Below are 27,522 nucleotides of genomic sequence, written 5' to 3' on the forward strand. Positions count from 1 at the left end.
GCAAAAAGCATCAATGGACAAGGGCAAATTCCTTTATTCAGAAAAAACAGAATTAACAAGTGCATGTTAAGAAGAGCGAGTCCAATTATATGCAAACACATAAATCTGCTTGAAAACAGAAGAAATAGTCGATGTAGAAGATCATCATCTCCATCATGAACAAGAGGCTGGAATGCGAGGATTTCAAACTTTTCAACTTCATCATGAAATGCCAAGTTCTAACAATGTAAACATCCAAGGCAGTCAGAATTAGCTAATTTTAGAGTATCAGAAAGTGACAAGTCAATGAATTAACTGTGACTTTTCAAACGCTATGGATACATGAAGAATAAGTTGCACTTGTGAATACGTATACAGAAGATTGCCTACAGCTGCAATTCATCCCACCAGTCGCTCGCACTATAAAAGGGCTATAGCACTAGTTTACTTTGTCCTATTTTTCTACCCATCCGGCTAGACTTTCTATCTTTGCCATTATAGGTTATATGCTGTAAAATGTCAAAACCTGTACAAAATCATCCCATCCGCTTTATAAACGTAAGATGGAACTGTCTGATCTATATGTTTGCCCCTACTGAAATTGACCATCTTTGTCCACATGGCAAAGATGCAACTTGATCCCTAGTCCTGAATGGGAATTGCTGAGGTCGGAGAGCTATTACCAAGACAAGGAAGTTGAGTCCTTCAACTAGATTTATCCTCCTTGAAAGGACCGGAATCATTTAGCAACTTCAGAACAAGGTTTACCTGCGGAAGAATTTCAGAGTATGTTGAATTAAAACCAATTTAACAAACTATTAGATTTCCAAGAAACTAAAAATTAAACAAAAGGTTGGAATTTTTGAGCCAAACAGAGGGTGGAATCTAACGAAAAGAGATTACCCTATTTTCTGTTTCTATTATTTAAACCAACACATACGCCTCCCCCAGGCGGGTAGAAAATCAGGTTTGAAGCAAGCTAAATGATCTGCCTAGCTAACAAAACAATTTAACAATACCACTTCATGTGCACAATTCAATTTGGTGAAGCAGAATCGCATTAAACAACGTCTAAGATCCTCCCCACTCTAACCCACCATACTAATCACATGTATCAAATTGCCAACAGAAATAAGTAATGAATTATAGTCCATCTTACTGACAAATGATGGTAATATATATTTACCTGAGATGCTTCCCGTACCAAAAAATCTGCTATCACTTTTCTAAACTCTTCATCCAGTATATAGTGACTGCTGTAAGTAGTCACAGGCAGGTAACCTCTCTGAATTTTATGCTCACCCTGAGCTCCAGCCTCTACTTTACCAAGTTTAAATTCAATGGCTGCTTCTATTGCCTGAAACATCATCAATCCAAATTATGTATTAAAAGCTTCCATCTGTTCACAGCTAAGGTGTTCTTCTTTTTTCCCTATAGGAGCTTGTTAACATGCAGATGAAGATCTAAGCATATTAGACCTTTCTTACGTACAGTTACTAGGATTTTTAAGTTGATTGAGAGAGAAACATTTCGCCCTGTAATAGAGTGAACTGACATGAGAAGCGCTTTTCTTTGTATGCAACCTTGACCTCAGAACTTAGTCAATCAAAATTTAAAATAACAAGACCAGTGAAATAAACTTAAATTATATTGTAAAAGCAAGAGCAAGATCGTCCTAGGAATGGCTTTGCATAAATTTCATTAGATACCATTTCTCTAAAACATGTATTCTTTGATTTTAGATTGAAGTGTACAATTACCCAGCTAAAGGTCTAGTGTCCTGCATGTTATACTACCCATAGATCAATATTCCATCTTGACTGATATAATCAGAAAATAAATTCAAACCTGGTAATAACAAGCTTCAAAGTGCAAGCTTGGATAGTAAACCTCTGGGTGACAGCCCCATAGGCGCCCATACAATGTGTTCCCTCCAATAAGATTCAGTGCTCCAGCTACAAGTTCACCCCCTTCTTCAGCTACAATAAGTAAAACACGATCACCCATCTTTGAAGCCATGTTGTGAAAGAATTCTCTAGTTAGATAAGCACTACCCCACCTAAGGTATGATCAGTAGATAATCAGAAAGATTGAAAGTGCTTGTAAGTTAATTACTGTACTACATTATTTATGTAAAAATCAATTAAAGAACGAGAATTTCTTATGACATATTCATAGAAATAAACCTTACTTGTTATCAGTGGTGTTTCGGTAGAATTGGTAGAACGTGTCCCAATGCCCAGGCTGGCAACATGAGATGTCGGGTAAAGGGAAGTAAGTACAGATTTTCAAGGGCACAAAAAATGACTTAAAAGTAAATGTACTTAATTGAAAAGAAAAATTAAACTGTTAAAGATTCACAAGTCATAATTGTTAAATAATGCATGTAAATCAAAAGAAGAAGTGCACGCAATTTAGGAGGAAAATTTAAATTATGCCACAACAGGAAGTATGCTCAAGAAAGCCACAAGTATTACCAGTTAATGTGAAAGTGAAACAGGAAAGATCACGCACCAGCTAGTAAAGGTCTTAATATAATAACATATTGCAATTCATTATCTTATTGCAGAGAACTAAAAGAAACAAGTAGTAAAGGATTGAGAATCCACTGAAGATCGTTCAAAGAAAATCTTTTGCCTTCAACTGGAAAATTGAAGAAAGAGCAAAGAGATGGAACAAGTATGTGCTTTTGTCTCTTGCTAGAATATCAGAGTACAAGCCAGCTAGAAGGATTTGCAAAATATAAGAGAAAAGATGAGATAAACATATAAGATACTATTGGTTTGCTTCCTCCTCTTCTTGCACAAGTTTCCCCGTAAAAGAGGGGGGGGGGGGCATAAAATCAAGAAAGATTAAACTGGAAGAGGAAGTATGACAACGTTACAAAACAAGAAGAAGAACAAAACATTTTAGGATTTGAAATTCTCCTAAACATTCCTCGCATTTAATAACCGGACATAACTGTACAAATTAATACAGCCTGCAGACCTTGATGTCATCTCCCCTTAGCCATTTCATGGTCAAATTTTGAGCAGAAATCTGCAAGAAGAGAATTAATATGTTAAACAAGTTGATATGTATCTCAAAGTTCTACAACATGACATACTATCTCAAATTGTCTTCAGCAAGTTGTACATCACATACTTAAGGCCTTCAAGAGATAGTAGCATAAGTTTTGTACTAAATTTGCAAGAACATGAAAACCATCAAACAACAAAAGAAAAAGCCCACCTTCTTGCGCTCTTGCCGAATATTTTTCCTTTTGCCTTGCTTCATATCCATCAAGAACTCATCAAAACTGTGAAACCATTCAATACCAAAACAGCAAAGATCATGACATGATCTGAGACTCTTTGCTACAAAGGAATGAAAATAAGTATAGAAGTCCTTGCAACTTCAAGACCCACAGTTAAACTTTGACCATGAGTTATGCATGTGAAAAGGGTACAACTAAAATGAACAAGGGCCAGATAACACTAACCAAGAATAAGTAAATAATTACTAAAGCGATACTCATTCAGAGATATAAGAAGGCTACATGGATGCTTAGTTATGTTTCAGTTGTGACCTGAAAAAAGGAAAACTCATTGTTTGGAATTAAAACAAGAATTAGACATTAAACCACTAACAACTTCCTTTCACTATAATTAACAAAACGAACATAAACATGTAAGCTTCACTACATCAGTCAGAGTTGTGGTAAGGCCCAGTTGAATTAATGTTTTTTCCCCTCTAATTAAGCCAGAGGTTCATACCTGAGCCCTAATTTTATCAAATGACATAGCGTCAGGTCACAAAAAGGGCAAAATGGCATGAAATTAAAATTGACATCAAGGTCATGCCAATTTTAAATCTATAAGTATATGGTTTATTAACAAGCATATGACAGTATGTATAATTACCTTTTATAATTACGATTTCTCCAATGGTACTGCATACCGATCCTCTGAAGAAAACCCTCTTCCTTCAACTTGCCCCACTCACTAGCAGAAGGAAAAGTAATGTGCAGTGAAGATACCTGGAACTGTTTACATATGAGCATAAATGTTAGCAAAAGGATCAATTCCATAATGAGACACAATGCTCTTATGCTTGTGCCATCACTTGAAAATAATCCACTGTTTCAACTTAACTGAATAGGCTTATCCATAAATCAGTAATATTCATTCCCTATTTTTGAGGTCAGTATAGTGAAGGAAAATGGTTATGTTTAATATCAAACCTGATTCGGGGAGTGCTCACTTAGACTCCTAACTCCTTGGCATGTACTTACATTGGGGAGGGGATGTAAGTAATAAGGATGAGAAACATGACATTAAGCACCCAAAATAAATATGTAGCCCACACAAGAGGTCCTACCTTAAGGTCTAGGATAAAATTACCTAGTAGAAGTTGTAAGAATATGCTATGCAAGCCAAACTCAACAGATAAAAGATTGGCATTGACATAACAATCTCATTAGATCATCAGTTCATGTTGAGTAATATGTGTTGTAGAAAGATCCCACCAGAGGAAAAGAAACTAACAGAGGCTTCATCACATAGATTGTCCACTTTCCTACTCCTTTTAAGAAGTCCGAGGGTCATAGTGTATTCAAAACAACGATAGCAATATAAATAAGGCATAGAAACATAAACAAGGCAGAGGACCAAGCACTTCCCATGCTCAACAAAACCCTGCCAAATTGGTATTACTGAGGCCATATTGCTCAGGCCTGACCAGCCTGAGCCAGATACCCTTTGTCTGAGTTAGTATCAAGCATGGAAAACTAGGTCCAAGCCTCAATATTTCTCCAACACCTTATTCATTGCTGTACCTTCTTTAATTTGTCAGATTTCAGAAAGAAAACCTTTCTACACCTCTTAAAAACAACTTGACTACTCAGTATCTTTGCAACATAGTTATTCAACTGTTCCTTGCTCTCAGTACTGCACTCTAACATTCTCAAAACAAAAACCCTGCATTCTCTACTAATTCCTTTTCTTTGTTTAGGAATACATATCAACCATTATGTACATGAAGTCATCAACTAATTTCAATTCTAACATGCTCAAATATATAGAGATATAAATTATCTGAAAAGCAAGAGAAAAAGAAGTAGAAGGGAATCAATTCCCAACAATACCTTGGTTGTCAGATCCTTCATTGCAGATACTAAAATGTCAAAGATTTTATCCTTGTATAATGTGTTACGAAGCAAGATCCTCTGGCCAGTAACAGGAGTGAAAGGCACGCAGCACTGCAATTTAGGATAGTACCTTGCACCATAGCCATAGTAAGCATTTGCCCAAGAATGATCAAATACATATTCACCATAAGAATGGCTGCAGGATATCGCCATAAAGACATGGACCATTAGAATTATGTGAGTAGTTACAGACAATGTACAAATGAATTCAACAATAGAATTGCATGACCTTTTCAGGTAGAGGGGAACAACACCTAAAACAGTATTACACTCATCCCGAGCTACTATATGTTGTGCTATCCAACCTGTCTCCTGAAATAGCAACATATGAGCTAACTTACATTAAGGGTGATTTCTAAAAGAAAAGGAATGAAGTTAGTAAAAGTCAATTAATGTCCATATGAAGAATTAACTGTAGAATGCCTTTATCGGACAATCTAGAGAATATCCAAAAGAATTAACTCCGCATGCATGACATCCCTTTAATAGGTGCCCAAGGATCTATACTCATCACATCACAAAGAGAAATGGATGTTATTTACTCATTTTACAATTATACTCTAAGGAAAAAATGGTATGCATCTCTGTCAATCACATATAGATCAATCAATCAATCAATTAATGCTAAAGTTTTCACTTTGTTAGAAAGCAAGCCAATGGAAGGTCTACATGCGATCCTGTAGGTGACTCGTTGAAGATTTTTAATATACTTTTTACCTAGAGTTTAGCAATCTAAGCTTCAGGTTTCGTTTGTTTTACTTCAGGAGTATTTAATTTTGCTACCTTATAATGTTAATATAGTGCACGATGCCAGAATTTTTTGTTAAAGAAATAAAATTCATTCGTGACATCATCAGGCTGATTACATTGTTTAGAAGGTTTTGTTCAATCTAGTGAAGCTTAAATTCACTGTGTACTTGGAGTTTTGCTAACTAATAAAATTTTAAAAATGTCATAAACTCTTCTCCCTTTTCTTTTTCTCCTTTCACACCCTGATTTCTTCTCCTCCGCCTCAAGGATGCCCTTCGCCATCTCTTCCAAGTCCAAACTTTTTCCAAAATATTAACCCACAAGGCATCAATAAATATCTAATCTCTTTAAACCCTTGAGTTTCAAGACTAGCACAGTACGTTTTACAACTTGCTTCATTTTACTTCACCACCATAAATCTAAAACTTCTGGTACCTAATTTTACTGAATGAGATCCTTGATTTTCCCAACTTAATTCTTCAAAGCTCCACAGAGAAATTGCTTAAACTGACCACCAAATGGTCAAAGATGCCCTGTAAATGCAAGTAAATGTACAAAGGTAGTGCCTTAAGCTTGTGTTCCATATACCACATAATATATGGGTCAGTAAGAAGCAGCGCATAAGCGCCAACTTTCTGAGAGGGCAAGAATATGGTTGATGAACATAAGGAGTAAAAGTCATTTTGAGAGGCTGTCATTGTTGAAACAGAAAAGTTCATCTCTAGTAACTTCAGAATGTGCTTAGTCAAAATACACAAGTAGATTGCCATATGTGACTCACAAAGAAACAAAAAAAGGACAAATATTTCCATCTTGATGTGAAGTTTAGAATATCCCACTGGCATAATTTTCTTGCTAACAGTTTAAATCCATCAAAGTATACATCATGGAGATAATTTTCTTAAATTGTTGTCTCTCACCTTAACGGCACAACCTGATTCCTCCAAGCTTGACAAAAAACCATGGGTAGTAAATGGATTAAATTGTTCAGGACCTGTGGCATCAAAACAGCATGCATCCCATTCACTGGATGAGACCTCTATGATTGAGGGAACCACTGAAACTGAAATGGTTTTGACTCTCTCTGAGTCTGACATATCTCCCTGACACAAAAATAACGAAAACATAGTAACACAACATGTACAATGTTAGGAGCTGTTTCCTTGAAACTTTTACACGACTGAGAGACAAAAAATACCTTTGAGCCAGGCTCTTTAAATGTGAAACTCCCCAAAGAAACATCCCTGTTAGCAGGTTCCACAGACTTCTTTTGTCCCCAAAATAGAGCATTTACGCGGAATGTTGAAACCGGATTCTGGACGCATTGTCTACATGATGGATTATGCTACAAATGCAAAACTAATAATCATATTTTCCGTAATATAAAGTCTTGGTGGCATTTGTAACCACATTATCAAATAGTAATCAGTAAAGTTATGTAAAGCAACAAGTATTACAGCAACAAGTATTACAGCACCAAATGTACTGAAATTGATGAGTTTCATAACATTTCATCCAAACTGGACAGGACCCTTCTATCCATAATTCCTCAGGACTAGCGAACAGAATGAAACAGTACATGCAACCTAGCATAAGCCAGTTGACACCACGATCATTCCTTGAACTGACTCGTGAAAATCAATCAAGAAGCATAAAAATAAAAAATTTCCAGTCCTGCTCTTTATAAATTCGAGAACTAATATAATAACCCTCCTAATTATGATACAAACGTAAACAAAATGCACGTATACGAAAAGGGTGCAAGATCATGTTTCCTTTAATACATCGACTTTAATTGGACAGTCATGGGTAGCTCATTCAGTCCTCTACTCAGTCACTAGTCTGGGTTTGAAATATATGAACTTTTCCAATCCAGCCCAAAAATAATTTTCTCTATTCAGCAAAATACAACGAATTTAGATAAAACATGTGCATCTACATGTCTGCACACTGTTCATTTTACAGGTAAAGCATGCAATTCCTGTACCTTTGAGCAAGAATTCTAAAATTAGCAGCTAACCATGGAACTTAATTTATTATAAAAAGACAAAAAAAAAGAAAAGGAAAAATTGAAAGGAAGAAACAAAGATGGATGCAGCAGCTTACAAGGGTAAGTGGGACGTGTCCAAGAAATGTAGAAGAAGCAGCCATGGCCATCGCCATGGCCGAAAAGGCTCAGCAAAGTTCAGACCAGGAGGAATGATGGCCAAAGCTCACTTTTTTCCTTTTTTTTTTTTCAAAAAAAGTTTTCCCAAAAAAAATGTATGTGGCTAAGATTTTATAGTTGCCGCAACTCTCAAGTGCCTCGCAAATGTGTACTTTCAGACTCGATTTTCGCATGCCTTATGTTGTTAAAAAATAAAAAATAAAAAATCGCGTGCTTTGGGGCCGAAAAGATAAAGACTGAATTTCGCGACTTGCCCCCTGGTTTTTTCAAAGATTACGCTTTTGTTTACAAAACGTCAGAAATAGGGGTGCACGTGTTTCTTCTTCTTGTACAGTTAAGCTTTTGTTCATTATCTACATCTTTTATAATTTTTTTTTTTACTTTTTATTGTTTCTTAGACTTCTAAGTTATAAACGTCATGTGGATTTTTTGTGTTAATGAAGAGGCCTGATCTAATGTATATCAAGCCAATTATCCAATGGATGAAAAAAAAAAGGGGGTGAAAATAAGATTCTTCATTTTGCTATTCTTGTATGTGTATGAATTTAGTTCCTTTTTATGTTCATCTTCGCGTTAACTCGAGATGCCCTTTTGCCTGATTCGTGTATTTGGGTGTTAATGAGACAGTGGTGGAAGTTGCATAAATGCCAAAGGATGGAGAGGGTTGAAGATTTTGAGAAGGAAAAGAGAGAGAGGATTTATAGAGTTCGGATTATCCATTCCACATGATATAATTCTTGTGTTATATGAGTTTGGGATATATCATCATTTCTTGTGTTAATATAGCTCGGATTATAATCCTCATTGAACTTTGAAGTTTGAGCATAAAGTTCCAACTAGAATTGCTTGATTATTCATGCATCAACAAAATGGCATCAATTTGGAAACCATAATTTTGATGATTGTTAACTTTTCTTCCCACGAATGATTGGCTCTATGCTGATTTGAAGATGTACATCTCATTGCATCACAAGTTTCTTAGAGGATATCAGACAGTTCTTGGATATGCACCTGATAAGCGAGAAATTCTTTTGACTAATCATTGTCAGGAATTTGGGCTTTCTGATATCATGGGGATCATGTCCATGGAAATTCGATCAGTTCCTTGGGGCTATCAACATCGGAAGACAAATGCTAACAATGATAAGATTGATATAGCTAGGGTAGAAGACAAGAAAATCAAAGGGAAGCCGACGAAATTCTTCTGTAGAAGTTTGTATTGCCCTGAAAGAGGTGCTTTCTTATGCCTGAAAACTAGTTCAATGGGCCTTGGTACTGGGTATTGTGACTCTTGCAAGATAAAGGAACTGCGCAACACATCGGTATTCAAGCTGAGGCAGATAAAACTCCTAAGAATGCAAGAAGTGTGGTTCTTAAACCATTCACTGTCTGCCAATTTCTGGGGATTGACCGGCATAAGCCGTTTAAAAATGCTGACCCTGAATCCACAATAGTTAAACTTCAGAGATTTTTTAGACCTGAGGATATCCCATTTGTATTTGAACTTTAGTCGATGAAGATCATGATTTCCCAAGTTGGTACGTGCACAAAGTTGTGCATGCCTGGACATTTTCAAGAAACTGACAAGGCTTCTTCGTTGTGAATACTTTGGAAGAGATATTGATTAAAACTGATGTTAAGTCTTTAAGATAATATATTTCAGCTCTAATCTTGCCATTGGAGGATCCTTGTGATGATGAAAAGGAGACAAGGATTTGTTGTGAAGGATTTGGACCGATAATATCGTGGTCATTGTTGGGATATGATGATAACTCACCCATTATTTGGGTTTCTACAGAAACAGCTGATTATGAATGTCTTGCTACTGTCCAGCAGAAGCAATACAGTCTTTCTTCCAGAAAGCATGTACTTGTGTAGAGGTATATAGGGTGCTATCAAAATCTTGTGGAGGCAACCAGAAACCTAGTCTTAATCAGTTACTCACAGCTGTCGTTCATTCAGTGACAGAAAGAAAAAATGTTCTTCGTGGAGCCATTACAAAGGACCCAATCATTTCATGGGGAAGATTCAGCATAAATGTAGCAATTAAAAATAACAGATGTCTAAAGTAAAACTTAATACCTGCAGCCACAATCGAAGATTTCAGCAGCTAAAACCTTGATAGGTGCAAGCTTATCATAAACATAACAACTACAATCTGTAAGCAATCATATATGTCAATCTCGGACTTTGGTTAGGAAGGGACGACGAATATACATTCTTTGGATAAAACCAGCACAAATCTGAACTACTAAAAAACAGTTGCACCAGATAAAATACAAACAAGTCTGATGCCTTTGTGAGTATCTATCTATATATCTATCTCAACATCTCTCATCAGACCCTGCAATCTCAAAGGCAGTAGTAGGCTTTACGAGCCCAAAGTCAGCAGACCCTACAATCCATCGGTATTGCACCTCCTTGTAATGACCAACAGTCCGGACCCTTAGGTTGACTGCATGGGGAAGATTGCCACTGAGTTCAATTGATGCATCATTAAGTTGCTGTCCGAAACACACTTATTCATCGTTAAGTTGCTGTCCAAAACACACGTATCCCCCCATCTTGCCCCACACACTCCCAGCTTCTTTCCCTTTAGTTGACTGAATATCACATTAGTCCCTATCGTCTTTTTCTCTTCTTTCCATTACTTGGTGCATTATCTGCTATCAAAGTTTTAGAGCAAGTGCATTTCCTGTTATCAAAATATTTTTAATCTAAATTCAGATAGGCATTTGATTCATGCCAAAATTAGGTAGATAGTTGTCTTAGCCTGTGGAAGATCATTAGAATCACTCCTCATTATTTGATCTTGTGGTATGTTGCTTCTTTGTAGGACTGTCAGTGATTTTCAGTGTGGTCAATAGGCTTTCATCAATGTTGGTAGATTTCACAAAAGTTTTTGCTAGAGTGAGTGTCAATCTGCATTAACTCTATGTCAGTTTCTTCTTCAGTGTGGTACCAACCGTAGGTTGCCTTGCCTGAGTGCTGCTTCCTGCTTCTCCTGTTGGTGTGGTGTCTTTGATGCTGAGTAGGAGTTGATGACCCACAATAGCTGTGTACTTTTCAGTAGCAGATGATGCATAGCTATATGAGTCGTTCTTAATGAGGCAAAGAATGGTGATGTTTTTGATAGATTCCTCTATTGCTTTGTGTTGAACATCATATCCACTTATTGCAAGTGGAAAGATGTACCATTTAATCAAATGAAAGTAATATTGTGGTGTTAAATAGTTAATTTTACCTTTTCTTCTTGTTCCTGGATTTCAGGAATTGTGCATGGAAAGAGTTGCTCAGCATCATCTCCATATGAATCAACAGTTATGTTTCCACTCCAATCACCAAATTCAACAGTCAATCTAGGCCTGATATGAAGAACGGTTAAACACATTGAAAGATTTTCGAAATCCTGATATTTATAGTATAGCCATGTGAGGTTCAAACTATGATTTTTATTGCAGAAAATAATTGCAGAGTTCTTGACAAAAGTTTGGAGCACCCAAATCTGTCTAAGTTTTCACAGATCATATAATTTTTTTTTATTTTTTATTTTTTAATGGTGGCAGGATTTCTCCAAAGTCGGCAGTTAACAGGATATCCATCATACATGGTGGCAGTTTGCTTTCCAAAGCTGAAATATGTGATTAAACTGATGCATAAATAAGGATATGAACGAATATTGCAGAATTTCATAGGATGAGTGGTTTTCTAACCATACATGTATTAAAGGTGGATTCCAATGTTTATAAATGATTTGCTGATTTTGATAACCCCATATTATGCATGGCCCTGTGCTGGTCCAGATAAGTTAATCAATAATCACGACCTTAATTCATGATTTCTTTCCTCTAAGGACTTGATAGACCACAATCACACTAGAGCCCTGATAAGTCATAGTAGTATTATGTCTTCAATTTCTTTCCATGCTTTGAAATTGTGACTTAAATCAGCTGAAACAACCAAGAAACTTCAGGAAAGAAATCCGCCATAGAAGTTGTAAAAAGTCAACTGCAAGCGGAATAGAAATACATAAACACAGGAACAAGATAAAAATTGTAGATTATTTAAGTTTCGCTCTCAAAAGGCATGAATACAAAACGATAAAAGAGGAAAAAAAATTTAAAAAAAATACATATATCAGCATGTCATTAGTGGCAGATTATTGTGTTATTTTGAATGTCACGGAAGCATAAAAATCAAAATAAGGAATCCATAAATGTGAAGAAAATAATTTATTTGGCTAAATTGTCAGATAAAGAGTCGATACCACGCCTCCATGAAACTCATATAGACATCTAGAAGCCTTTTTTTTTTTTTTTTTTTTTTTACAGGAGTTGTACTTTTATTTGTTCAATCAAAAAAGCCAATTCTTGACAAGCAATGCATTTGAACATTTCAACAACTCCGGGGGACTACAAATAATGTCCGGGAAAAAATTGGGACAGTCCCAAAACTTTAAGGTCTAATATTGCAATTCTTTGCGCGTGCACGGTTTCCTGTAATAGGCTAATAGCCCAACCCTTTAATGCGAATTAGGGTTTGAAATTGTGCACGTGTTAAAATAATTAGGGGTTTTGGATAAAATAATTCAGGCGCGCGTGCTTCCCAAATTTGGCGCCAGTTGTAGGCATAAAACTACCTGCTTATTTTTTCAATTGTAACGGCTTCTTTTCATTATACACTTTCCAGAGTAGCCATGGCAGCATCAAAACAGCTTCCGTTCTTCACAGAAGCTGCTTCTTTTGCTCCAATGCCCTCATCAAATCGAATCTCCATAACCATATTCGGACATATGGTTATTGTGGAACTGTGCACAGCCCACATAAACCAGGTAAGATTTTCTCAATTAATCAGGGATTATCTTTGCTTGTTTTTGCCATTATTTTGTATATGAATTTAGTTTCTTTTTATGTTCATTTTCACATTAATTTGAGATGCCCTTTTGCCTGATTCGCTCATTTGGGTGTTAATGACACAGTGGTGGAAGTTGTATAAAGTCCAGAGGATGAAGAGGGTTGAAGATTTTGAGAGGGAAAAGAGAAAGAGGATCTTTAGAGGTGGTGGCAGAAAAGAAAGAGCAAAGGTTTGTTTGTTTTTCTTTCCATTTTTTTAATTGTTTTCCTTTTTCTTTTTGTGTTTGTTTAATGAAATAAATAATTTCTTGGTTAATATGAGTTTGGGATATAATTCTCATCTTTTTTCCTGTCAAATAATTTTTTTGAGCTGTGAAGTTTTTGCATGTGCAATGTGCATTGAATTGAAAGATTGTATTTGTCCAATTATTGGAATTGTTTGATTATTCATGCAAAAACAAAACGGCATTAATTTGCATACCATATTTTTGTGATGATTATTTGCTTTTCTGGTTACAAGAAAGAAATGACTATAAGATTCTGCAAGAGCAAGAGAGTCAAATGTTATTCTCATGTAATAAACCCGAGGCTCTTATGAAGTCAAAGACAAAACTTCTGGATTATGTATAAGGGTTTAGTATTGCATTATGGAAGGGATGACTAGGAGACACAGGGCCAGAGTTCTCAAGGATGGCAGCATTTTTGGTTGGCCATTTTTCCATTTCTCCTGCTGCACGTTCATGTCTGCATGCAAGCATATGTTTTTTCTCAAATACATTTGTAACATGCATAATACATTGTTCTTTTAGCATTTCTAATTGCCCATTTTCCCCTCCTGCAGGTTATTGTCTGCATGAAAGCATGTGTTTTCTCTCAAACACATCTGTAACATACTTTATACATTGTTCTTTTAGCATTTCTGATCGCCCCTTTTTCCATTTCCCTCTCCTACAGGTTCATGTCTGCATGCAAGCATGTGTTTGTTCTCAAATACATCTGTAACATGCTTAATCTGTCCCTATATGTACTCTATGAATTAGTTCTTTTAGTATTTTCCATTTTCATGTTGACCTCTGAGAACATCAGTTTGTTTTCCTTCTATAAACTTTTAACCGACCTTCATCACTCTGCCAATCTTCTTCCACCTTTATTTGCATTAGTTCTCTAGAATTTTTTTTTATGAGAGTTTACCTCATTTTTTTTCTCCCTCCTGTTACATATATACAAATCCATATGCTATCTTCCTTATTCTCCACTGCACACCCCAGGTGACGGTTAATGTTCTTTCTGATAACTCATCTCTTGTCTTTCATTCATATAATAGGGAATCTGAAGCTTCAATTGAATTTGACATTAGCCATTATAGATTGAATCATTATAATTATCTTCAGTTGAAAACAAATAAAAGGTTCACAATTATACTGAGAGTTTGCAAACTTCAGAAAAGCTTTACCTGTGGTGAAGTATTATAACTTCAAACCAAATATACCTACCATAGTAGGCTTTGGTTTTTTACCATACAGATTATGAGAGATAAAAAATAATAATAATAAATGTAGACCTTGTTTTGTCGACTGAAGCAGTAGTAGTATTAGCTGCTTAAGCCTTTAGGCTTCTGCAGTCAGTCATTTCCTAGGCCAAGAAATGATTGTTCTTGTAAGGCTTAAGGCTTCTGCAGTCACTTATCAAAGTACATTTTTCCATCTAATAAAGGAATGCTCTTCTTGCAAATTTCCTATTTTTGTTTTGGAGAAATTATTTGCTCTCTTAACTGGATGCTAGTGTTTGTTTCAGAGATGGAGAAGACAGAAATACAGGGCAAAGATCTCAAAAGATCCAGAGCTAAAACCAAGGCAAGCTCCAAACCACTAAAACGGAAGAGGTCAGAAAGCAATGGTAGTGGTTCTAGGAAGATTCCAAAAAAGGAAGCTGCCTCCTCCATTTCGCACTGCAAAGCCATTTTCTTGACAGATAAATCTACTACAGTTGAGACTGAAAGTTTTCAATTTCGAAATGAAGAAGCAGCTGCTATACAATTGACCAGAGTATGCAGGGATGATTTTCTGCCAAATAGAAGGTTGACAGCCTTTGTATTTCATGATGAATTCGGTGAACCACAGCCTGTTGAGATGGTTGAAGAGTGTAATCTATATATTTCAGGTCTAATCTTGCCTTTGGAGGATGCTTGTGATGATGAAAAGGAGACGAGGATTCGTTGTGAAGGGTTTGGGCCCATAATATCATGGTCATTGTCGGGGTATGATGATAACTCACCCATTATATGGGTTTCCACAGAAGCAGCTGATTATGAATGTATTAAGCCTGCTACTGTCTACCAGAAGCAATACAGTCTTTTCTTTCAGAAAGCATGTACATGTGTAGAGGTATATAGAGAGCTATCAAAATCTTGCGGAGGCAACCCTAATCTTAGTCTTAATCAGTTACTCACAGCTATTGATCATTCAGTGACAGAAAGAACAAATGTTCCTCGTGGAGCCTCTGTGAAGGACCTAATCATTTCATGGGGTAGATTCATACATGATCAACTTATTGGCTTGGATGAGACAGCTCCCAAGAATGATACAATTTTTAGGAATCTACCTGTACTTGTGTCCCTTAGGGATGCCTCAGATAAAGCTGCTGGTTTAGCATCTACAAGGACAAAATTAAAGAGAAGGAAGAATAAGGTTTTCTCATCCACTAAGATTGAGTATGACATAGCAGATAATTATCCACCACCAGCATACTATCAAAGAGGTATAAATGAGATAGATGAGCGTGCTGTATTCAAGGGTGAGACTGATGATGCTGATCAGCTTCCTCACCATGTGCTTCACAACTGGTGTCTGTATGGCTTTGATGGGAGTTTCATTTCTCTAGAATTCCTTCAATTGAATTCTTCTTCTGTAATAGAACAGCAGATTTACTGCTCAGGGATTGCCACAATTGGTGATGGAAGCAGATTTTGTCTTGACACTTGCTCTAATTCTCCAAGTTCTCCAACAGTAATAAACGCTGACAGAATACCCGTGTACTTGAGTACGATAAAGGACTGGAAGATTGAATTTAAATCATCAACAGTATCCATCTCAATCCGAACAGATATAGCCTGGTCAGCTTTCATATTCTCATCCTTCTTGATCAAGCTCTAAATTTATGTTCATTGTAAGAAAGTTTTAAAGCCATACAAGGCCAAGTATTTTACTTCTTTGTTACTTTGCTACCTAGTCTCTAATGGACCTTATATATTCTCACCTGAAACTTCTAACGATGCAGTAAGCTTTTATGATTTCTGATGAGTGATCATTTCTACTCGTTCCCCATGTCTGAATGATTACTTAACAGATAACAGATTATTCTTGGAATCTGTCGGCACAAATTCTTCTGCATGATTAAGTTGTAAAGTTATGATAATATGGGTAATTCTAGAAAGCTCAAAGTTGAACAACATCTAGCAGTTTGTTGGAATAAAAGCTTTTCACTGGTAAAATGATCCTCTAAATTTATGTTTCAGGTATAGGTTGGCAAATCCATTGACACAGTATGGTCCATGGTATGAACCTGTTCTGAAAACAGTAACTTTAGCTGTTAGCATTGCTGAATTGTTGAAGGAACAGAGAAGAGCATCGAGGCTTTCATTTCCAGAAATCGTTAAGAGAATCTCAGATTTCAACGAGGGACATCCTGCTTACATATCCTCCATTTCAGCGGATGTTGAGAGGTATATATTTGTTCATGGGCAAACTATATTGAAGCTATTTGCAAACTATCCTGATCCGTCTATCAGAAAATGTGCTTTTGTCAGAGGCCTTAGGGATAATTTGAAAGAACTACATCGCTCTAAGTTGGTAAAGAAAAAGATATTCCCAAGCCAAAAAGAACATGTGAATTTGGAAGCTGCAGTACCACACAAAACCTCAGAGACAAAAGCAATGCCAGCTACTACTACCAAACTAATCAGCAGAATTTGGCACAAGTATTGCTCAAAGTACTTGCCTGAAGATTTCAACTATGAAGATACTGAAGCGTTGCAAGAAACGAAAAGCATTTTTGATGAGAATTTCAAGAAGTTTTACTGTGTTCCAAAGAGAAAATCGCAGTGTGCTAGCACAAAAGTCAGATGGGACAGAGAAGAAGTTGGGAAAACATCTTCAGGCGAGGTTTTCTACAAACGGGCTAACTTTGATGGACTTGTGGTTTCTGTGGGTGATTCAGTACAAGTGAAAACAGCTGATTCAGAGGAAAGCCCTCCTGTGTTTTTTATAGAGTACATGTTTGAAGACTCTGATGCCAGAAAATTAGCTCATGGAAGACTCATGCTTAGAGGATATCAGACAGTTCTTGGGTATGTTTCTGACAAGCGGGAATTGTTTTTGACTAATCATTGTCAGGAATTTGGGCTTTCTGATATCATAGGGACCATGCCTACAGAAATTCAATCAGTTCCTTGGGGCTATCAACATCGGAAGACAAATGCTGATAATCATAAGATTGATAGGGCAAGGGTAGACAAGAAAATCAAAGGGAAGCCAACGAAATTCTTCTGTAGAAGTTTGTATTGCCCTGAAAGAGGTGCTTTCTTATGCCTAAAAACTAGTTCAATGGGCCTTGGTACTGGGTATTGTGACTCTTGCAAGATAAAGGAACTGCGCAACACATCGGTATTCAAGCTGAGTAGGTACAATTTCACCTTCAAGGGAACCAAGTGTCATATTCATGACTTCGTTTATGTAACCCCCCATTCTATATCTGATGAGACAGATAAAACTCCTAAGAACGCAAGAAGTGTGGTTCTTAAACCATTCACTGTCTGCCAATTTCTGGGGATTGACCAGCATAAGCCATTTAAAAATGCTGACCCTGAATCCACGATAGTTAAACTTCGGAGATTTTTTAGACCTGAGGATATTTCAGCAGATAAAGCATACCATTCTGACATCCGAGAGGTAATTGTCTTATTTCGTCTTTTTTTTGGTACAAATTAGTAAGTGGTAACTTTACTGGATGAAGACAATGATTTTTCAAGTTGGTAGGTGCATAAGTTATGCATGCCTGGGCATTTTCTAAAAGCAGACAATGCTTCTTGGTTGTGAATATTTTTAGTAGCAATATTGATTAAAACTGATGTCAAGTCTTTTAAGATAATATTTTTTGGAACTTCCTGACTACTTATATACATTGATTTCTCAGTGATGTCCGCCCTCCCTTTGATAGAGATAGATGCACCACTGCAGCTCTAATTTTGTCCTAAATTTAGAAAATTTCAGATATATTACAGTGAGCAAGTGATTAAGGTGCCTGTTGTGGCTGTAAAAGGGAAGTGTGAAGTAAGGGAGAAGGAAGATCTGAATCCCATCCCAACTACTTATGTATCTCAGCATATTTTCTTCTGTGAACAACTATATGACCCTATATCTGGAGCTTTGCAGAAGGTTATTTTTCTTTTCCGCCTTCATCCTATAGGTTGCATTTCAAATATAAAGTCATTTACCTTTTTCTTTTCTTTCTGCTGATTTATTTCCGTTTGAAACTAATGCTTCATCCCTTGGCTCTTTTTTTTTAAATTTTTTTTCTGTTTATAAATTAATTGGAAAGTTTTCTCTTCTGCATTTCATGTATTTCAAACTTGCTCCACACAGTTACCACTTCAAGTCAAGCGGAGTCTTTCGCAAAGGAAATCAGGTAAAACTGCATTAAACAGAAGGACATCACAGAAGCGTAAAAAAGGAGAAAGAGGATTTCGTGGAGAGTTTGCAGATTGTAACAAGTTTCTTGCCACTCTAGATATCTTTGCTGGTTGTGGTGGCCTATCTTCAGGCTTGGAACAATCAGGTGATCTCAAGTTTTACAGTGCCTTGGACTTAAGAAGTATGTGGACCATTACATTCGAGGCTTAGTTTTATAAACTACTTACAGGTGTTTCAAAGACAAAATGGGCAATTGAATATGAAAAATCTGCTTCGGAAGCATTTCAACTAAATCATCCGGACGCGACAGTGTTCACTAGAAATTGCAATGTCATCCTAAGGTCTTTCCTGCTGTTTCTCTAATTCCTATTTGCTTCAGCTAGTACTGCAACATTTTTGGTGGCAGATAGGTGGTTCAGAGATGATTATGTTGGTTTTGTTTGTTTATAACATTTCGTGCTTGGATGATTAGATTTTACACCTAGTGTCTCATATTAGCACATCTGCATATCTGTATTTTTATTTTGTATCCTTTTTTGTATTGTTCATCAAAATATTGAATTGCAGGGCCATCATGACAGTCTGTGGGGATGCAGATGATTGTATATCAACCGCTGAGGCTGCTGATTTGGCTGATAAACTTGAGCAAAAGGAAATTGATGGTCTGCCGCGACCTGGGGATGTTGAGTTCATCATTGGAGGCCCTCCATGTCAGGTATCTAGAACCAGTTCCATGTTAGGAGATGAAAAAAAGAGAAATTTTGTATCAGTAAGAGTACGATTAGGCAAAGTATGTCCTTACTTTGTTATTGGCATTTCACAGTACGCATAGAACAAGGCGATTAGTGCCTTAAAATTGATTATCACCGACTTGACAATAAAAATCGCAGAATGTTATCTTGGTGACTGCATAAACAATTCTTATGTGTAACCTATGCGCATTAACAAACTTCGAATGCAGATTCTTCAATCTTGATTTTCCTTCTCTGCAGGGGTTCTCTAAGATGAACAGATATAAGGAAAGGTCTTGGAGCAAGGTCCAATGCGAAATGATATTAGCATTTTTATCCTTTGTGGATTACTTTCGACCCAAGTTCTTTCTCCTTGAGAACGTCAGGAACTTCATATTCTTTAACAAAGGGCAAATATTTCGCTTCACATTGGCATCGCTCCTGGAAATGGGATATCAGGTACATGAACATGGATTATATGTTTTGCAGCAAAATTTGAATCTTGAGCTACCACACTAGCTGGTACTATAAACTAGAGTGCATAATTGTTACACTTCTGTAGGTGAGGTTTGGCATTTTGGAAGCTGGGGCATATGGAGTTTCTCAAAACCGTAAAAGGGCATTTATATGGGCAGCTTCCCCTGAAGAGAATCTACCCGAATGGCCTGAGCCGATGTATGTTTTCAAAGGCCCAAGACTCAAGATCCCATTAGGGGGAAATATTCACTATGCTGCAGTTGGTAGCACGGCAAATGGTGCTCCATTCCGTGCAATCACCATCAGAGATACAATTGGGGAACTCCCTGCAGTGAGAAACGGGGCATTAAAACCAATAATGGAGGTAGAGTCTCTTGTTCCATTCACAAAGTTTTGCTGTTTCTACCTTTGCGTTTCTGATGGATCCCTCACATTCTGTTCTTCTCCTACTCTTCAGTACAAAAATGGACCTATTTCTTGGTTTCAAAACCAAATTCGAGGAGATATCCAGGATCTAAAAGACCACATTTCCAAGGAAATGAACGAGTTAAACCTCCTAAGGTGTCGAAAAATTCCAAAACGTCCTGGTTCTGACTGGCATGACCTTCCAGATAAACAGGTACCCTCCTGTTCTCTTCGTCCAACAGCGGAAATATCTTCTTGGTTTTCTCTAGTTTTTGTTTCTTCCAGTCTAACAAAACTGCTCTAGTTTACTGGTTCTCGATGAAACTTTTCATTTGTTCTGTCCTATGTACACTACGTTTCATCCTTGATGGAAGTTTTGATGCTGATCAAGTGGACTTTACGTTGCATCGTACTTGCCTAACACATGTATCTCCATTTCTTGGATTTTCAACTTATGTAGCATGATGTTACAGGAATACTGTAATGAGTGTAGTCTCCATTTACACACTTGGTGCAGGTTGAGTTGTCAAATGGAAAGGTGGTTAATTTGCTGCCCTCATGGTTGCTCAAGACAGCAGGAAGAAATAACCAGTGGAAGGGATTATATGGAAGGTTGGATTGGGCAGGAAAGTTTCCTACATGTATAACTGATCCTCAACCTATGGGTAAGGTTGGAAGATGGTTTCATCCTGCTCAAGATAGGATACTTACTGTGCGTGAATATGCTCGAGCTCAGGTCAGCATTTTCTTGTTATGTTTCATCCATTTTATCTCTAAACACTTGACAAATTAATTTTTTTTGTTTAAGGCACTTCAAATTTATTTTCTATTGAAATGTTGTTTATTTGTTTTGTATTCAAAGCTTCGACATGGTTGCCCCTATAAAATGAAAGCAAAACAAGAAAACCTTAAAGACTGTTCACAAGTAAATGGAACATTAGACATTTTTTCTAGATGCCAAATTGTTTGTCACAATTGAAAAATAATTAATAGAGCTCAAATTATCTTCTTGTGGGTGCAGGGCTTTCCAGACAGCTATCAGTTTGCTGGTAATATTCAACAGAAACACAGGCAGGTTGGGAATGCGGTCCCCCTTCCTTTGGCTTTTGCATTAGGGAGGAAATTGAACGAATCCATTGAAGACACATCCTCAGAATTAACATGAATGAAATCCTGAAAAAGAACACTTTAGCTTTGTGTTCGTTCCAATAAAGTTGGGGGGGGGGGGGGGGGGATGGGTTTACTTGGATCAACATAAACGGGAAGAGAAAAAAAGGATGCCTTGTTTAGCACCATATTCCTATTCTTCTAGTCTTTTTCTCATGCACTTATGAACCATTAAATTTATGAAGTTGTGATTTAGCTTTATAGGTATCATAAAGCATTCAAAGTCCAAGTTGACGAGGAAATTACATGCCACCTATGAATTGAATCTCACAACCAAACTGGTGGTATATGTTTCACCGTTGTCAACGAGGATGTTTGATGGCAATCGGCCCACCCTCTATACATAGTTTTCACTATAGCAGATAAACTAGACTCGATTTAGATTACAAGTCCTCCAGAATTTTGAGACCTATTGACCAAAGAATATCATCAATAAGACGGTTAATGTTTCTAGCTCTGCGGAAATACATGATGACAAGAGGAGGAGAGGACCTACTCCTTCCCTCTCAACGGAGCTTTGCACAACCAATGCTTCTCAGAAAATGCAAGTCAAACAGTAAGGGATGCACCATTGTCAGCCATCGACAGATTAAGTATCATTGTAGCTGCCCTTGGAGCCCTGTTGGAAGTGCAAAAAAAAAAATCAGATCAACAATGCGATAAAATCTTGAGCTTTAAGAAGCTCGAGCTATGCTGGCAAACTTCCATTTGTTGAAGCCCCTAGGTTTTCCCTCTTCATGTGCAATCAACTCATTGAGGACTAGAATCCTAAAGCTTATAGCGAGTGCACCTAGTCGTAGAAGTTTGCAAATTGGATCATGAAATCCATTGTTTCAATATACGTTTTTTTTTTTTAAAAAAAAAAAGTGTTTTGCACGCTCAACAAATTGTTACAAACTTAGACTTAATGTCTAGAATTTTGTCCGCTAGAGTCAAAGTCTCCAGAAAACACGTCTACAAGGCTTGCAGCATTTCTTTTCTAGGCAGAACAGAGCCTAGAAGTATTCCCTATGAGTCATTAGACATTCCAGAATTATTTTCTTACTTTATATGGAAAGAAGAGAAAATGGAGTCCTAATCAAATTCTTATGACAGCTTCTTTTCTAGAAGTTCCAATATATGCTCAACAAGAGTAACAAGGCAAAAAGAAAACAGATCTATACCAAGCTTCAGGCGTCTGATAGAAAGAAGCTGAACTGCCAAAGCAGGATTGAAGCATATCAGTGTTAATCACACCAGGACTAAGTGAAACAATAGCCACTCCAACAGGCAACTCCTTGGCTACTGACCTTGTCAGACCCTCAACTGCCCATTTTGAAGCACAATAAGGTGCTACCTGTTAACATCTAATCTGAGTTCAATGGTGTTATAAAAAAAACAAGTCAATAAAAATGATGATGATGAAAACAGAAAGAGAAATAAGTATACTAAGTGGGTCACAGTCTTCTCCCAAAAGTCATGGAAGAATATACAACCAAAAAATCTGACATATTAGAACATCAAGCACTTAATTCCACCTGTGCAGCAGCAGATCTTCCCCATCCAGATGACATATTAACAATTACTCCTTGCTTACGCTCAATCATAAGGGGAACAAAATGGCGCAACATGTTTGCAATCCCTTTGATATTCGTGTCAATGACCGTATCAAACTCTTCCACAGGAACATCCCAAATTTTGTTGTTCCTATTAATAGTGCCTGCATTGTTTACTGCCAAGAAGATAAAGTTAATAACCAATCTCAACAAAAAGTAAATGCATTTATCCTACAAAAAGATAGGCAAGTATGGATTTTAAAATGCATTCATCCTACAAGGATTCTCTTGAACCTTCAAATCAGATAAAATGCATCTTACATTTTCATGATTTACCATGTGTATCATACAGGTGAAACTTTTCATTTTTAGCCCATTTTTCCATGTGAAAATAAGGAATTTGAAGAGGAATTAAGACACATTTATGCAACATGGTGGTGCTGCGGATGCAAATTGGATCAGTCAGAAGTGTACAGACCATCCCAAACAAGGCATGCCTGTGTCTTATAGTAAAAAGACACTACTGACAGTACTATCTTTTTGGCTATGACTATTCCAAAAGTTTCCTAGAAAACATCAGAGGACACAAAATATTTACTGGAATAAACTAAAACTTTCTGAAGTAAAGAAACAAGTCCAGTTATAAAATTCAGCTCAGGAATGATCACACTCCATTGCTATCCATCAAAATGAAGTTGAAGCCAAAAAAGACTTCCAAAGACTATAATGCAAAATCTAGTAAAAAGTTACACTGCTTTGTTACTCTGTTCCACTCTACCATGCGACTTTCAAAGTGAAATAGAGCACCTAATACACGTTTCTACTTGAATCACAAAAAGTGCTATAATTATGTAGAACCCGTCCAGACAAGGACAATAAAAAAAGTAAGAGCACACAAAAATTACCTATTATATCAGGAATGCTCTTCTTTTCCACCACACTTCGTGCCAAATCTTGAACACTGCTATCAGACCTCTACACAATAAACGTGAAAGTCTTACGATCAATATGCCAACCGCACATATATCACAATTCAGTGTGTAGGAATTTATGAGAAGGAACAGGTGAACAGAAGAATAACAGCACCACCTTCATTTTTAGAGATCAAGAGCTCGACAAAGTTCTCATTATCTGTTTTCAGCAAAATACGTGTAATCACCAGAAGGCCTGACTTGCCGGTCAACAGGCCAATCAGCTAAAACACATACTTCCAGAACAAGGACTAAAACAACCCCCTCCACTGACCTATATATGAAAATTTAAAATCACTTTTTTATTTCATATAATGTTGTTATCCAACTTTTATAGTGTCATGCTGCAGAATTACCAGAATAGTTTACATAAAATTAAAATTGAAAAAACAAACTAAAACAACTGCCTCCTGCAAACTATGTGGGATAGTTTCACTTCATGTTTCAGTTTCATCATATGATTCTCCCAGTCCCATGTCCAGATTTTACTAGCTTCGGATTCAAAAATATCCAGAACATTACACAATATAATAATTGGAATTGGGAAAATTCGAAGTAAAACAACTTCCTACGCAGTACATAGTACTACTTTAACCAAACATCCCCATTTCATTTTTCAATATCCAACTTTTAGGAGTTCTAAAATATTAAAACCAGAAAATTTCAAAAAAGTGCAAGGAATAGAAAAATAAATCACCCTGTACACCTAAACTTGATCACAAAAAACAGGATAAAAGATAAATTCAATGGAAAAGAAAAGGAATTGCACATTTTACGAAGTAATTGAGCATAAAATTGTAACCAAATTCATAGGATGAATAAAAAAGTACAGCTGAAGAGGAGTGATAGGTGAAGAATGCGAACCACGTCGACATTCATGACAAGGTGTTTGTTTTGAACCGCAGAAGCTGGAGAAGAAGGATTGGAGGAGGAGACTGCAGCTAGGTCGGCTTGGAGAGAATTCAGTTTATCCTGTGAGCGAGAGCAACCTATTACGGTGTGCCCGCGCTTCGCTAATTCTAAAGCTAAGGCTTTACCTAAACCTCTGCTCACTCCGGTTATGAGCACCGTTCGATGAGTTCCCGTTACTCTGGCCATGCTTGTAGTGGTCGGAGCTCCCAACGGCGTCGTTGGGGAAGCTGTCATTCTTCTGTTCACGGTATTGAGTAGTCTCTACCACCTGCTCGACTCCGTCCCCTCTCCCGACTTATTTGGGGATTAATTAATACAGTTTTTTTTTTTTTTTTTAATTTTACTTCGGTGGCAATATTGGTAAAAAAAAAAAAAAGTGTTTTATGCCCTTTTCACCAAAAAAAAAAAGTACAAATGCGTATAAATCAGAAGACCCTTTAAATTTATCAACCTATATAGTAAAAGCGCGAATGGGTTCAGTGGTTGCTGTGCTGATGTGGATGTATTTTATTGGTTGGAGTTTGGTCGTCAATCACGTGCGCCTCGCGTGCTTACGTTCGTTCTTCGCTGGGAGGAGGAGTATAATTCTTGCTTTTGTCCGCTGGGAGGAGAAGTAGAATTGGTGCTTCTGTCCGAGAGAAGAAAATGAGCATCAGCTGACCAGCTGACTGAGCTTATAGCGGTTGGTGATGGTTTGATTAATGATGACAAGTGTTGGGTGATGGGCTCAACGTGGGTTTGCATGTTTTTACGATTTTGCCCTTCTTTAAAAAAAATCAAATGCAGCGTTTTCTGTTTCTGAGCTTCTTACTTCCCTTTGTCCTTTGTTGAGATGGAGTTTCGTCTCTGCTCAAGAGAGATGGCAAAAAAGGCCTTTTTGCTCTTCTCTTTGATTGAGAGTACTGAAACCTCTTTCTCTCTCCGTTTGCCCGAGAGAAGAGCGCTCTCTGCCTTCTCTTCCCGAGGACAAACCCAAGGCTCTTTCCTTTGATTGAAAGGACTGAAACCTCTTTGTTCCTCCGATGTATGCAGAGGTTTCTATACTACTGGTGCCGCCTTTTCCCCGAGGCATCATCATGATCCGCGGTAAGTGTGCCTCATGCTAATTGTTCTTTTCTTGCCCTTCCTCTGTTCGCTTGTATGTGCTGCGTTATTAGCTCGTTTCTTTCCGTTTCCTTATTTTCTTTGTCGGAGCTGCTGTCTTACTGGCTTCTTGTGTCAAGCTTACTTCCCCTGTTATTGTTAGATTTTTCCTCCTGGTGAGCTTGTTGTCTGCATTGGCGTGTTTATTTGATTTTCTCCCCTCAATTTTATGCCCTGGTTTGCTGTTACTGTTGCATTTTATGCTTGCTTTGCTTTACGCCTCATTTTGCTGCTCCTGATGTTTTGCTTAATTTTGATTTCCTGCCGACGTTTTTTTACCTGCGCGTTTCGTTTCCCTCCTGTCAATGGTGCTTACGCCCCTTTTTTTTTTGTAGCTCCTGTTCTGCCGTGCTTAACTCGTTCAGGTTACCGTTCCCCACCTTCTGTTTTATGCTTTCTATCCATTTCTCATTGATTCCCTTATACCTTTTTCCCTTTTGAGCTCTGCTGCGTATTATAGCACATTTACCCTTTGTCCTTGTATCTTCTTAATCTTTTCCCGCCCCTCGTTGTTTTGTTTGGTGCAGGGACAGGTTCTGCCCTCTTTTCTGCTGCTCTACTGTTGGCTGAACAAGGCTTGTTGTATCTATCTAACGTTAAGGTGACATTCCTTGTTCTCTCTTCTACATATGCTCAGCTTTTTTGCCTTGCCTGTTAGCTTGCTTCTGCCCACTAACCATTTGCTTCATGCCTTCTGCTACTTCACTTTTTAAATATTACAAAGGTTTTCTCAGCCATTTACCTTCTTTATTCTTATCCGCTTGGTTTCATGTAACTGCCTAAGAACTTTGCTTTACCTTTTCTTTACTCTGATTCCCCCACCGCCCCCCAATAAGAGATATTTGTCACGTGCCTTTGTTATGACATTTCTTTATGTTAGCCTTTTTTGCTTCAGCTTTAGCCTCCTTTGTGCTTATTTTGTCGGCTCTATGGTAGTGCATTACATTGATGCGTTAGCCTTTCTTTCAACTTCTAAGGTATGTAGTTTTTAGATCGAAAGAGTACTCAGTTCAGTGGTGCTGTATAAGGACTTTGCTTTAGCTTTAATTTCCTCTGTCTTTTTTCCCCTTTGATAGTAGGCATTTAATGCATACCTTTGTTATGGCATTTCTTTATGTTGGCCTCTTTTCTCCTGAACTTTGGCCTCTGTTGTGCTTATTTTGTCGGCCCTATGATAGTGCATTAGAGATGTGTGTAAGCCTCTCTTCGCCTACTAAGACATGTAGTAATCAAACGGATTGAATGCTCAGCTAAGTGGTGCTGTATACAAACTTTTCTTTAGTTTTTTTTTCCTCTGTTTTTCCCCCCCTTGGATGACAGCCGTTTAGCGCACGCCTTTGTTATGCCATTTCTTTATGCTAGGCTGTTTACTTGAGCTTAGTCCTCCTTAGTGCATATTTTCTCAGCCCTATAGTAGTGCATTAGGGGTGTGTGTTAGCTTTTCTTTCAACTACTGAGGTGTGTAGTAATCAGATGGATAGAAATGCTATGCGCCGCAAAAAATATGCAGAAATGTCGCCTACAAAGAAAGCCGAACTCCTGCGCTCTCGGAGAGAA

The 27,522-nt window shown here is 37.3% G+C and overlaps 3 protein-coding genes across 5 annotated transcripts; 1 reads left to right on the forward strand and 2 right to left on the reverse strand.

The window, feature by feature from the left end:
- Nucleotides 1-197: 197 nt before the first annotated feature.
- LOC113761805 lies at nt 198-8,173 on the reverse strand. The gene is made up of 12 exons (XM_027304944.1): nt 8,024-8,173; nt 7,116-7,262; nt 6,838-7,020; nt 5,397-5,479; nt 5,105-5,303; nt 3,882-4,003; nt 3,211-3,277; nt 2,968-3,018; nt 2,171-2,223; nt 1,828-2,038; nt 1,166-1,336; nt 198-747 (listed from the first exon to the last, which is right to left on the reverse strand). The coding sequence occupies exons 1-12, from the start codon at nt 8,078-8,080 to the stop codon at nt 685-687; spliced, it is 1,407 nt and encodes a 468-aa protein (XP_027160745.1). The 5' UTR covers nt 8,081-8,173; the 3' UTR covers nt 198-684.
- Nucleotides 8,174-12,780: 4,607 nt separating this feature from the next.
- LOC113759305 (DNA (cytosine-5)-methyltransferase 1B-like) lies at nt 12,781-21,404 on the forward strand. The gene is made up of 15 exons (XM_027301871.1): nt 12,781-12,915; nt 13,063-13,167; nt 14,206-14,395; nt 14,559-14,627; nt 14,732-16,049; nt 16,452-17,883; nt 18,205-18,369; nt 18,577-18,769; nt 18,854-18,965; nt 19,192-19,339; nt 19,617-19,814; nt 19,918-20,196; nt 20,290-20,451; nt 20,755-20,973; nt 21,259-21,404. Exons 1-15 carry the CDS (start codon nt 12,781-12,783, stop codon nt 21,400-21,402), a joined length of 4,869 nt encoding a protein of 1,622 aa, XP_027157672.1. The 3' UTR covers nt 21,403-21,404.
- On the reverse strand, nt 21,225-25,122 carry LOC113762872 (NADPH-dependent pterin aldehyde reductase). Of its 3 annotated transcripts, none has more exons than XR_003467277.1 (6): nt 24,775-25,122; nt 23,845-23,914; nt 22,922-23,115; nt 22,568-22,740; nt 21,901-22,023; nt 21,225-21,410 (listed from the first exon to the last, which is right to left on the reverse strand). XR_003467277.1 is itself a non-coding variant. In XM_027306495.1 (5 exons), the coding sequence occupies exons 1-5, from the start codon at nt 25,054-25,056 to the stop codon at nt 21,954-21,956; spliced, it is 789 nt and encodes a 262-aa protein (XP_027162296.1). In that variant the 5' UTR covers nt 25,057-25,122; the 3' UTR covers nt 21,576-21,953. The 3 variants fall into 3 exon arrangements, 1 of the variants encoding a protein (XP_027162296.1); XR_003467276.1 differs by lacking the exon at nt 21,225-21,410 and adding an exon at nt 21,576-21,813; XM_027306495.1 differs by lacking the exon at nt 21,225-21,410 and having other exon boundaries at nt 21,576-22,023.
- Between the last annotated feature and the right edge of the window lie 2,400 nt (nt 25,123-27,522).

This window comes from Coffea eugenioides, chromosome 2, assembly GCF_003713205.1.
Source record: "Coffea eugenioides isolate CCC68of chromosome 2, Ceug_1.0, whole genome shotgun sequence".
Classification (NCBI taxonomy): domain Eukaryota; kingdom Viridiplantae; phylum Streptophyta; class Magnoliopsida; order Gentianales; family Rubiaceae; genus Coffea; species Coffea eugenioides.

Bases quoted from the DNA above. Each gene is read 5' to 3' on its own strand.
- LOC113762872 (XM_027306495.1), bottom strand. From the start codon at position 25,056: ATGACAGCTTCCCCAACGACGCCGTTGGGAGCTCCGACCACTACAAGC. The intron at 22,741-22,921 runs GTGGAATTAAGT...AGATGTTAACAG, and splicing joins GAAGATCTGCTGCTGCACAG to GTAGCACCTTATTGTGCTTC. The intron at 22,024-22,567 runs GTATAGATCTGT...CACTTCCAACAG, and splicing joins TATCAGACGCCTGAAGCTTG to GGCTCCAAGGGCAGCTACAA.
- LOC113761805 (XM_027304944.1), bottom strand. From the start codon at position 8,080: ATGGCGATGGCCATGGCTGCTTCTTCTACATTTCTTGGACACGTCCCA. The intron at 3,278-3,881 runs GTAATTATACAT...ATGGTTTCACAG, and splicing joins AGAAATCGTAATTATAAAAG to TTTTGATGAGTTCTTGATGG. The intron at 2,039-2,170 runs GTAAGGTTTATT...ATCATACCTTAG, and splicing joins CGAAACACCACTGATAACAA to GTGGGGTAGTGCTTATCTAA.
- LOC113759305 (XM_027301871.1), top strand. From the start codon at position 12,781: ATGGCAGCATCAAAACAGCTTCCGTTCTTCACAGAAGCTGCTTCTTTT. The intron at 12,916-13,062 runs GTAAGATTTTCT...TTAATGACACAG, and splicing joins GCACAGCCCACATAAACCAG to TGGTGGAAGTTGTATAAAGT. The intron at 19,340-19,616 runs GTATCTAGAACC...CCTTCTCTGCAG, and splicing joins TTGGAGGCCCTCCATGTCAG to GGGTTCTCTAAGATGAACAG.